Source organism: Danio rerio, chromosome 6, assembly GCF_049306965.1.
Source record: "Danio rerio strain Tuebingen ecotype United States chromosome 6, GRCz12tu, whole genome shotgun sequence".
Lineage (NCBI taxonomy): Eukaryota > Metazoa > Chordata > Actinopteri > Cypriniformes > Danionidae > Danio > Danio rerio.
Genome location: NC_133181.1, coordinates 24741392 through 24753828, shown reverse-complemented (window position 1 = coordinate 24753828; position 12437 = coordinate 24741392). Strand labels below are relative to the sequence as shown.

At 36.8% G+C, this 12437-nt stretch overlaps 1 protein-coding gene and 1 long non-coding RNA gene across 5 annotated transcripts in view; one reads left to right on the top strand and one right to left on the bottom strand.

Moving 5' to 3' along the window:
* Nucleotides 1–12437, top strand: part of tnrc6c2 (trinucleotide repeat containing adaptor 6C2) — a 70125-nt gene that overhangs the window by 51111 nt on the left and 6577 nt on the right. For 2 of the 4 annotated variants that reach the window (XM_021474086.3, XM_073954073.1), the window contains 11 exons: nt 443–589; nt 3057–3176; nt 3359–3442; nt 5259–5412; nt 5874–6038; nt 6541–6729; nt 7373–7522; nt 7667–7777; nt 10677–10892; nt 11053–11126; nt 11954–12093. In XM_021474086.3, the coding sequence (XP_021329761.1) occupies nt 443–589; nt 3057–3176; nt 3359–3442; nt 5259–5412; nt 5874–6038; nt 6541–6729; nt 7373–7522; nt 7667–7777; nt 10677–10892; nt 11053–11126; nt 11954–12093 (1550 nt within the window). The remainder of the gene's footprint in view (nt 1–442; nt 590–3056; nt 3177–3358; nt 3443–5258; nt 5413–5873; nt 6039–6540; nt 6730–7372; nt 7523–7666; nt 7778–10676; nt 10893–11052; nt 11127–11953; nt 12094–12437) is intronic. The other 2 variants (XM_021474088.3, XM_073954074.1) reach the window with 1 other exon arrangement.
* Nucleotides 3334–12437, bottom strand: part of LOC141386260 (uncharacterized) — a 30206-nt gene continuing 21102 nt past the window's right edge. Inside the window, exons 2-3 of the long non-coding RNA XR_012407936.1 lie at nt 11033–11152; nt 3334–3473 (exon numbers count right to left, since the gene is read on the bottom strand). This is a non-coding gene — a long non-coding RNA (uncharacterized lncRNA). The remainder of the gene's footprint in view (nt 3474–11032; nt 11153–12437) is intronic.

Sequence of the window (12437 nt, the reverse complement as noted above, 5' to 3'; positions counted from 1 at the left end):
TAAACAGGGCCTGAGTGCGGTGGAGGATCGCGATGCCGGTGTTGTCTATCGGACGAACCGTACGTAATACGTACATAGCAGAGCTTGCAAAACTGTGTTTTTTTATGTCGACAACACGAACATTGTCAACATAACTCGCTGGAAATCCAAAATGCTTACACACCGGCGACTTCATTGAAAGAGGAGAGGGTTTAAGTTCTGTCGACGGGTCTCCTGCTTCTGCAGTTTAACAAGCACTTCAACAAGCCTGTTTTTTCCCGCTTGGCAAGCCAAGCTGACGTGACGTGGGGGCGTGGCAGCATTGACGATTCTATTTTTTGATTTGATAATCGAAATTAAGCATAATTTTCGATCGAAATCGTGACAGCCCTAGTTGGTGACCACTGATTTATTTTAGAGTATGTACATACATCTAGATTTTGCTGCTCTTTTTGTTTCCTAGATGCATAATGGAATGTTTGGCACTAACGGAGCAGCACAAACTCGGGTCATGCAGCAGCAGGCCCCGCCCCCTCAGCCACCAGTGCCACCTCTGAGCTCCACCCAGCCTAACCTGCGTGCTCAAGTGCCTCAGCTTCTCACCCCTCAGGTAATTTGTTTCTAACCTTTATATTGTTTCTTCTCATCCTAGATTCTAAAATTCAAGTGGCATCAATCATGTAATCATATTAATTATTTACAAATGTTGAATGTATACAAATTTACAGTTGAAGTCAGAATTATTAGCCCCCTGTTTATTTTTTCCCCAATTACTGTTTAACGGAGAAATTTTTTGACACATTTTTAAACAAAATAGTTTTAATAAGTCATTTCTAAAAACTGATTTATTTTATCTTTACCATGATGACAGTAAATAATATTTTTCAAGACAGTACTATAAAGCTTAAAGTGGCATTTAAAGGCTTAAATAGCTTGATTAGGTTAACTAGGCAGGTTAGGGTAATTAGAAAAGTTATTGTATAATGATAGTTTGTTCTGTATATATATCTGTTAAACATCATTTGGAAAATATCTAAAAAAGTTTTTTTTTTAATCTAACTAGAATTTTACAAAAGAAAAGATTAAACATATCAGAACTGTTAAAAGAACATTGTATGTTCATATTTACTCAAAATATAATATATTATATTATATATACATGTATAATAAAAGTTAGCCAAAGCAATAATCATCATTATTAATCGTGAATAACATTTTGAGCAAAATAATCATTATTATCATTTTTGTTATCATGAAGCCCTAAGATCAGGGTATTTGCAGGCTGTTAAAAAGTCTTAAAATGTCTTTTTAATTTTAATCAATTTTAGGCCATAAAAAGTCTTAAATCCACTGAAAAATTGTGTTATAGGTCTTTAATCATTTTAAACAGGTCTTAATTGTCCTATGTCCATGTAAAGCTATACCCAATTGGGTTAACACCCATCAAATCCATAACAAGTTATTTAAATAGAAGTTTAAGAAGAAAAAATAAGAAAAGTTTATTTAATTACACTATTTACTTATTAATATGGTTTAATTATCTTCCTTACAATAGCATTAGTTTTTATGTTTTTTAAGGTTTTAACTTGGCTATTAAAAAATTATTTAGCTTTTAGCCTTGTGTAAGTCTGAAATTTCATTCATTCTGCTCTTAAAAATTCTTAAATTTGACATTGAAACCTATAGAAACCCTGTAGATGAAATTTTTAAATATGGCCACTTATATATCCCTGCTTATTGAATGAGCCACTGAGCAATGTATTCAACCAATTTGTTTGAATGAATTGTTTTATAAAAAAGGAATGATTGAGAATTATCAAGACTTGGTTTTGTTTGGTATCTACTTTGCTGACAATTTTGAATCCTTAATCTCACTTAACATTGACCAGTTTTTTTTTAGGAACGGTCTAATAATGTGCTGTTCTGCTGATGTTTTTTTTTTTTTTTTAAAAACTAATTTGTTGGTTTAAAACTTTTTGGTCGTATTCAGAGGGATTGCCAGGAATTATATATATTTTTTTGTATGGTGCTTATCGTATACGAGTACATCCCTCACATATCTCTTTTTTTTTTCAAATATTTTCAATAGGGTGCTTTACAATATTATATTTGTGCATATACATTAGATTACCCCGTAATGAAGCCAAATCTGGAGCTAATTTAATATAACTTACGATAACGGTCCAAAAATAGGTAGCCAAAATGTATCCGTTAAGGAAAAATATTCAATAAAGATTTTAAAAGGAACAAAAATCAAGAAAAACTAAATATATTTACAATTTTGTTGAAATTTTGTAGTTTGTTTTTTTTGGCAATATTTGCGTGAATCTTTCTATTTCTTAAGATGTTCTGTGACTTAAATATTAGTTTTTATAATATATATATTTAATTTTTTTAAATGCACCAAATTATATTACCTATATTCACTGAGAAATGGATCAAAATATTCATTTACAAAATTGGGTGTACTCATTAATGCTGAGCTGCACTCATTCATTCATTCATTTTCTTGTCATCTTAGTCCTTTTATTAATCCGGGGTCGCCACAGCGGAATGAACCACCAACTTATCCAGCACATTTTTACGCAGCGGATGCCCTTCCAGCCGCAACCAATCTCTGGGAAACATCCACACACATATTCACACACACACACTCATACACCACGGACAATTTAGCCTACCCAATTCACCTGAACCACATGTCTTTGGACTGTTGGGGAAACCAGAGCACCCGGAGGAAACCCCCGCAAACTCAGGGAGAACATGCAAACTCCACACATAAACGCCAACTGAGCCGAGGATCGAACCAGCAACTCAGCGACCTTCTTGCTGTGAGGCGACAGCACTACCTACTGTGCCACTGCTTCGCCCTGAGCAGCACTGTAGATCATTAAAAAAGCTCAATTGACATTGACAAAATGTCTGGTTTTCTTGCTTTCACTGAAACTGGAAAATTATCATAATATGCCAATGTTGATCCTCAGGTTTATCACAAATCACTGTGTCCATGCAGTTCACTGCTCTTTGGTTAATATGCATTTTGGTTTACATTCCATATGTGTGTGTTTTTCTGGTAGGTTCAAGCACAGCTCTTACAGTTTGCGGCAAAAAATATCGGTCTGAATCCTGCACTTTTAACCTCACCAATAAATCCTCAACAAATGACCCTGCTGTACCAACTACAACAACTGCAAGTGGTGAGTCACACAGATCTCTCTTGTGCTCTCCACATGAATGCCAGCAGATGACATCTACCCACTGGCCTGTCTGCAGTGTGGTGCCAGTGTTTTCGATCCCCATTCACTAATTGATTCTTTTTCTCTATAATTCTCTTTATGTTCTTTTCTTTCTCACCTTGAGTGTTTTCTTTTTGTGTCAGGCGTATCAGCGTTTGCAGATTCAGCAGCAAATGATGCAGGCTCAGCGTAATGTCTCTGGTCCCATCAAGCAACAAGAGCAGCAGGTATGGCATGCAAACACTCGATTTACTAGCCCTGAAAAACAACGGATATTTAAACGGTTACAATTAGGGCTGCACAATATCTCACAATGTGGGAATCTGCTATGGTCACATGGCTGGATCTGCATAATCAAGTTGGGATTCTAAGAAATACGAAACACCAATTAGAAAAGTGCAGTGCAGTGATTTATGGAATCACTGAACAGTTTAACCCTAATATAACAGTGTAAAGGATTTGTTTTATCTTTATGTGTTTTTAAGGCCTGTGGTTGTAAGATTTCAAGTGAATCATCGTGGCACAAGAAATTCTGAAGTTTGCCACATTAACAAAGAATAGTTGTTTATTTATACAATGAATTCAGTTCAATTCATGTTTATTTAAATAGCACTTTTTACAATGTAGATTGTGTCGAAGCAGCTTAACATAGTTCTAGTCAAGTCCCGATTTCAGAGTTGAAGTTCTGTTCAGTTTAGTTCAGTGTGGTTTAAATTTCACTGCTGAAAGTTCAAACACTGAAGAGCAACTCTACCGAAGCACAGCTCCACAAGTTCTGATCAAATCAAGACAGTGGCGAGGAAAAAACTTCCATCAACTGATGAAGTGAAGGAAAAAAATTTTTTTGAGAGAAACAAGGCTCTGTTGGGCACGACCATTATTCTTCTGGCCAAACTTTCTGTGTGGAGCTGCAGTCTAGGCGCCAGAGGCTGGAAAAGCTGAACGTCCATCGGGAGGTTAGGCTGGCCCACAGGATCAATGCGGGGACTCATTAGTACTGTGGTCTTTCAGCAATCAGTCTCATGCACTCCATTCCTCCATGACCACCACAGCATCAGCTCGTGATACGGAATGGTCCAGGATTATGGAAACCTCGGGATCATCTCTTTACAGGTCTTGGATCACATCTATGGTGCTGCATAGTTTCTAGGGGCCTCGGGATGAGTATCCCCAGGTGGAAATAGAGAATAAAGAAAATAATTAGTGTAGCTTCTGTTCATAGTGTATTTAAACAAAATGCAAAAATGGAGTGTTATAAATGAAAATGATAATTATTTACACAAACATATGAGAGTTTCTAACACAATGGCTGGTGTATTAAGACAGGAGGTTTGTCAAGCCAGCTCACCTGTGTGGAGCATACTCATGCGTCATACTGTTATGAGATGCATTGTGTGTATGCTTTTCTAAAAAGATCTTTGATCCAGTTTTGAACTGAAAGAGTATTTCTGAGCTTCGGACATTATCAGGAAGCCTATTCCAGAGTTTAGAAGCCATATGAAAAGGCTCGACCTCCTTTACTTAACTTTGCTATCCTACGTACTACCAAAAGCCCTGAGTTTTGAGATCTTAAAGAGCGGGTTGGATTGTAGCGAGACAGAAGGTTGGTTAGATAAACAGGAGCTAGATTATTTAAAGCTTTATAGGTAAGAAGCAATATTTTATAATCAATAAAGAACTTTACAATGAAGCCTCTGTGAACTTATTGTACATTTGAGCATTGAGTTTCTGTAACTCAATTCTGTAAAGCTCCACTAAAAACCATGAAGTGCTGTGGTTGTTTTTATGTTTGTTCTATTGGTTTTTATATATAAAAATCATTAATCTACAAATCATCTCACTCAAAGTGCAACTATGAATTCTTCACAAATAGAGTTACTTAATTCATCTTGTGAAATTATATTCATATTGCAATAGAAATCGCAGAAAACGAAATATAGCAATTTATTTTTTTTAATATTCTGTAATTATCTTTGAATAATTATAATGAATAATATTACCTTACTTATCTATATATATTATGAAACTTATTTTCTCACGCAGGTTGCACGTACAATCACAAACATGCAGCAGCAGATCCAGCAGCATCAGCGTCAGCTGGCCCAGGCCCTGCTCATGAAACAGCAGCAGCCTCCACCATCCTCTCACACAGGCCTGCACCAAAACCTTGGCAAGGCAAGCCAGGACAGCTTCACAGGTCATTCTCTGACTTCAGGCTTCTCCTTTTCAGATGTTTAGACTAAAGAGCTGCAGTCTTCTACAAATTATTTTAGATCATTTACACTCTGTTAGACATTATGGACCTCTGCATACTACTGTATGCTTGACATTGCATTTCACAGTGTCCACTTATGTTTAATAACAGTAATTTACATACCTGGAAGCTATCAAAACATCAAAGTGTTTTATTCTTGATAGTAACTTTACCGTATAATTCAGTAACTGATAATGTAAATAAATTACAGCAAGAGTAACTTTCTCAAAGTTTAAACTTTTTTGTATATTGTTTGTTGTAAAAGCATCTTTATGCTAATAGCTCAATCTGTAATGTAGTAGTGCTGTCAGTTCAATATTATTATTCATAGGGCAAAATATTGATCAAAGGGAATTACTAATATGTGTATGTGATTGTGCATTAATCTCTGCTTCTCCCTGTAGCTGGTTTGAACCCGAACATGAATGTAAACTGTATGGAGGTGGGAAGTCTCTCTCTGAAAGACCCTCCTCAGCCTCAGTCCAGACTCTCACAGTGGACTCACCCAAACTCCATAGATTCTCTAACAGCAAGCACTCAGCACATGGAGGCAAACCTCAGTAAACACGGTATTCATTTTTTTTATAGTATAGACTTGATCTTGTGCTCTCACTGTAGGAAACGTTTTTTCTATAGTTTATAAAGTCTGATCTGATAACCTGTATGTCTAACACACTGTTAAAGTCGTATACTTCAACAAACATTCCACTCCAAGAAAAGAACAATATAACAAACTCACGGGGTCACAATTTCTGTCCTTGAGACAGACTAAACTCCCTCTCAAGTGAAGTGCTTGCAGGCATTCCAGAGCTATTTTTTGCTTTGAATCAGAGGGCCTTTTTAAAAATGATCAGTTCTTGGCATTTGTTCTCAGTAAACCTTGCCTAAACAGTATTTCTAGCTAAACTACAGCAGTTCACTAGAGCAAGTTCATCGCAGGGCTAAAGCTTGAGCTTGTAATCTTCAGTTTTTTGTTTTATCTTTGAATACAGAAATGGCAGTTCAGTTATTTAGCATGTATCTGAGTCTGGTTTATTTGGCCTCTATAATACTTCTATATTTATCTTCCAGGTTCAATATCTGCTGCTCAGTCCCATGTGCCTGCTGGGAAGAGCTCTATGGAAGATTCCTTCAGCCCATACAATATGATGTCAAGTTCTGAATCACCCAGCAACACATTGGTGTCTCCGGAGAGCTGGACACAGGGCAAAAGTCCCAATGAGAAAATTGCAAGTGGCTCCAATATTAGCTGGCCTCCAGGTGAGCTTTGCCATAATATTAATCGGGAAAATAAGTCTTCAAAGGATACAGTTGAAGACAGAATTATTAGCCCCCTGAATTATTAGCCCCCGTTTATTTTTTTTCTCAAATTTCTGCTAACAGAGAAAAGATTTTCCCAACACATTTCTAAACATAATAGTTTTAAAAACTCATTTCTAATTACTGATTTATTTTATATTTGCCATGATGATAGTAAATAATATTTAACTAGATACTTTTCAGGACAATTCTATACAGCTTAAAGTGACATTTAAAGGCTGAACTAGGTTAATTGGGTCAACTAGGCAGGTTAGGGTAATTAGGCAAGTTATCGTACGATGATGGTTTGTTCTGTAGAATATCGGAAAAAAAATTAGCTTAAAGGGGCTAACAATTTTGTCCTTAAAATGGCTTTTAAAAAGTTTAAAACTGCTTTTATTCTAGCTGAAATACAACAAATAAGACTTTCTCCAGACGAAAAAACATTATCTGACATACTGATAAAATTCCCTTGCTCTGTTAAACATTTTTGGGAAATATTTAAAAAAGAAAGAAAAAATCAAAGAGGGGCTAATAATTCTGATTTCGACTGTACATGTACTAGATGCAGTAAAAATACATTTTGTACTTCTATTTTTCACAGAGTTCTGCCCTGGAGTGCCGTGGAAAGGTCTGCAGAACATTGATCCTGAGAATGATCCTAACATGACCCCAGGAAGCGTTCCAAATGGCCCCACCATTAACACTAACATACAGGATGTGAATCGCTACCTGTTACGTGACAGGACTGGAGGTGAGCGATAGCTCAGGATAATTTATAACAGGGAAAATGACAGTCAAACTTTAAAATAAATTGTTAAGGAGCATTACTTAGTAAACATATTTTACTGTTTTCATTCCTCTTTCGCTGTCCACTTGGGACATATGCTCATAATAGCCTCATCCCCATCTCAGAGTGGGACTCTGTCTTCTTCGAATGATTGGTCAGACAGTGCATTTAACTCACTGGCTCTTTTCTCTCAGAATGAGAGGGATGCTGAGAATCCAGGTACATTCGTAATCCCGTACCAGCCCATGACCCACTCCCTAAACCTACTTACCCTTGCTTGGTCCTGTTCCTCATATTTTGGCACCTTACCAAGTCTTAGAATGTGATCTCCTAAAACCTATATTCCCCTTGCTCTCTTCTATTTGTTTTATGTTCATCATTGCCAGAGACATTAATCTTACACTTTTTTTACTTATTGAAACTGATCCAAGATATTGTATTAATACAGATTTTGTGTCAGTCTGAGATTCATTCTAAAGCGGAAGGTGATTAAGAGTGAATGTTTTATTGTTGATTGATAGGACAGGTGGGTGGTAGGTGGTTTGAACATACCTAAGCAGACATTTACTACATTTAATGACTATTCTAAAAAAAAAGCTTTCGTTTGCTTGCTTAAAGTGATTTGTGTTACAGTTAAATTGCGATCAGTTATGAACATTGTTAAAATATTTATAATTATCTTATATTAAACAATTGATTTAGTAGAATCCTGTTTTTATCAAATTCATAATACTGGTGATTCTGCTTTTTGAATTTTTTAATTTATTGATATTATTATTATTATTATTATTATTATTATTATTATTATTAATTTTGGTGGGCCTCGCTGAACATAAGTGGATTCTTCCAGAAAGTGTTTTCAAACTTTTATCACAAGTATATCTATTTAAACATTGCAGTTGTACTTCAGTTTTCTCTGTAAGTTTGTCAGTGCTATTCTTTAAGAAGGATACAGCAGACTTGTTAACACTTGAAGTAGGGATAAGACCAAAATATCTTATCACAATTTTTTTGTGATTTATCAGTTTTACCATTGAAGTTTGAACAATACAGCCCAACTAGTTTCCACGTCCGAAATCACATACTTCCATACTACACTATATGGTACGCAAAGAATGCTAAAAACTATATAGTACACTAAAACAGTATGTAAGCCGAGTAGTATGTCAAGATTCATAGAATTTAAAAAACAGTGGGCTAAAAATACCATGATGACCTCCTACTACCAGCGAGATTATGAAGTTCGCATATGATGGTGTCCCATGATGCCACGCGAGAGAATTCATGAGTCAAAGTGAAGCGTCTACAACTGATGTCGATGGGTCATGGGACAAATGGCAGATGTAGTACGTCCAAGTTCCATTCATACTATATAATCATACTTTTCTAATGGTCATGTAGTAAATTCAAATGTAGTACTTAGTAAGTGGTAGTCGATTTCATGTTACATGTTAATAAAATAAAGGACAATTGTAATCACTTAGGCTAAAGTGATTGATTTCTTTTCAAAGTAAGTGATTCACAACGGATTCACTTTTAGGTGCATTAAGTATGATTTCTAGGCAACCACAGATTGAAAAATGGAAAGTAAAAGATGTTGGTTTTTAGCTCAGAGTTGATTTTATTCATCTTCAGGTGCTCGGGACACACATTAAAAGGAGCATTATTCCACTGTATTGTTGTAAAAATGAACTTTAACTATTGATTCCTCACAGCCTCCACTTTAGACAAAAAAAAAAAAAGATTTGGTTGCACTTTATTATGATGGTCCATTTGTTGAATTTAAGTTACATTGCATCTACACGCCAACTAATTCTCATTAGGTTATAAGTAGACTGTTAGGTTAGGGTTACGGTTAGTGTAAGTTGACATGTACTTGCAAAGTTTCTTATAGTCAGTTAAATGTCTGTTGAAGGACTTCTCAGTATCAACAGATATTAAGCAGAAAGTCTACTAATAGTCAAATGGACCATCAAAGTAAAGTGTTACCAAAGATTTTACCTCATTGTGCTGAAGCACATCATCTTTGCAGAATTTGCTTCAGTGTTTGAGGGTGGAGGGTTCATGTTTTTCCAGGTCTGTGCTCACAACAATTGGGTTGGCAGTGTTTCATTTAGACTTCAACAAAAATTCATAATAGGGGCACTTAAAAAAAAATCATAGATGATACCATCTTGGGCTCATAGTTTCTTTGAACTTCAGTGTGTGTCACAAAAACAAAAAAATTTTAAATCAGCTTAATAGTCAAATGAGAGGAGTATGAGGAATCTGAACAGGATGCACAGAAGACCCAATAAACTAGCAATGAGGAAAGCCACACTTTCATTTTTGAAAGTCTCTGTTAGCAGAGAGCTAGCCGGCAGCTAGCTCTCTGCAACTCTCACATGGTCGCCCACTGAAGCTAAGCAGGGCTGCGCCCGGTCAGTACCTGGATGGGAGACCACTTGGGAAAGCTAGGTTGCTGCCGGAAGTGGTGTTAGTGAGGCCAGCAGGGGGCGCCCAACCTGCGGTCTGTGTGGGTCCTAATGCCCCAGTATAGTGACGGGGACGCTATACTGCTCAGTGAGCGCCGTCTTTCGGATGAGACGTTAAACCGAGGTCCCGACTCTCTGTGGTCGTTAAAAATCCCAGGATGTCCTTCGAAAAAGAGTAGGGGTTTAACCCCGGCATCCTGGCCAAATCTGCCCACTGGCCTCTGTCCATCATGGCCTCCTAACCATCCCCATATCATGATTGGCATATCATCACTCTGTCTCCTCTCCACCAATCAGCTGGTGTGTGGTGTGCGGTCTGGCGCAAAATGGCTGCCGTCGCGTCATCCAGGTGGATGCTGCACACTGGTGGTGGATGAGGAGATTCCCCCCCCATTGTGTAAAGCGCTTTGAGTGCCCAGAAAAGCGCTATATAAATGTAACGAATTATTATTATTATTATTATTATCTGTTTTGATTCCATCTACACTAAAATATAGCCTGGGAGTTTTCAAACTAAAATAGAGTCTGCAGCAAATCTAAAATCTCAGAACACATAATAGCCTACACGGTATGTTGAATGGTCACTATACCTGCTGCTGATATTAATTTGTCACCCTGTTTCTTCCTCTTCTCCAACTTTCAAGGTAAACTCTTGGAAATGAAGTCTACCTGGTCCCCTGGACCCATCTCCCACACACAGGCCTCTTTATCTCAAGAGTTATGGAAAGTTTCCCCAGGGACTCGAAACTCCAGTGCTCCTTCTCGACCTCCTCCAGGACTGACCAACACCAAGCCCTCCTCCACTTGGGGAGGAAATTCTCTTGGCCTCAGCCAAGGCTGGAACAACTCTTACTCCTCAGGTAAATTCTCTATCCATCATAGTGGATCAAAGAAGTAAAACCAATAACACAGACCATTTATTCTCTGTGCAGTTTAATGTTAGGTTTAGTACTCCAAATGGGCAGAAATCAAGAATTTAACAAAAATAATTCTGACTTGCCTGTATCCTTTTTGTTTTAGAAGGGGGAACTTGGAGCTCTGACAGTCCAAACAGAGGAAGCAGCTGGTTGGTGCTGAGAAACCTCACTCCTCAGGTGCCTAAAGCAAATCCATTTAAATCCTTAAATAAATGATAACAGCAGTGTTATTTATTTAGATTTTACATGAGCCTGTTCTGTCACTTATTCGGTAATAAGTGTCTATTTTTGTTTTAGCATATTAGAAATTCTAAAATCACTAATACTGTACTGTATACATTTATGTTGTTTTGCTGTTGCTTTCTTGCACTAAACAAACCTTAAGACAGTGTGTCAAATGGAAAAAAGTTTTCACTTTTGCCTATCAACTTCTAAACATTGCTCCAATCAGAAGAAGCCGTTGAACAGGCCTACTGTGAGAATGTTGTCAGTGCGTAAGAGGTGGTACTTAGCTGTAGTCAGGGAATTCTTTTTATCATTTGACATTTTTGGTGTTTCAGTTAAAAGGTTCTAGATTTTGTTATACTTTGCAGTCTGGAGACATTGAGTTTGCAGACTGTGCTTCTGCTGTTTTTGGTTTCTTCAAACTTTTCTTTTAAAACTATGACCAAACAGTCAGAGAATATCGCATTTTATATTTGCATTGATATTAAGACACCCACTGGATTCGTTAATTAAGCCGCCTCTCCCACCTACTTAGTGGTGTTTGGAACAACTTGTTAAAAATTGTTTAAATGTCCAGTTTGTATTTGAAACTGCAGTTCATTTACACTTTTGGCCAGTGCACAGTAGTATATTCCAGCCTTTAAATGTATTTTTGCTTGAAAATAAAATCACGAAAACAACACTGACAGTCACAAAGTTTTTTTGTTTTTTTTATGTAGAATATGGTGTGTTTGAGAAACCCCCGGACAAATGTAATAATATCTCTTTGTTGCACACAGATTGATGGCTCCACTCTGCGGACTCTGTGCATGCAGCACGGCCCTCTCATTACCTTCCATCTGAACCTGACACAGGGAAATGCTGTTGTACGTTACAGCTCCAAGGAGGAGGCTGCCAAAGCCCAGAAATCCCTGCACATGTAAGAGCTCAAGCTTTTCTACTTCATAATTCTCTGACTACTTTCAGAGAATGTTCCAGATCAGATCTGGTTCTGTTTTTAAAATCAGAAATCTCAACAAAAATGTGTATTACCCAAATACAGTTGAAGTCAGAATTATTAGCTCCCTTAAATTATTTGACTGCTTGTTTATTTTTCCCCCAATTTCTGTTTAATGGAGAGAAGATTTTTTCAACACATTTCTAAACATATTAGTTTTAATAACTCATTTCTAATAACTTATTTATTTTATCTTTACCATGATGACTGTAAATAATATTTTACTAGATATTTTTCAAGACACTTCTATACAGCTTAAAGTGACA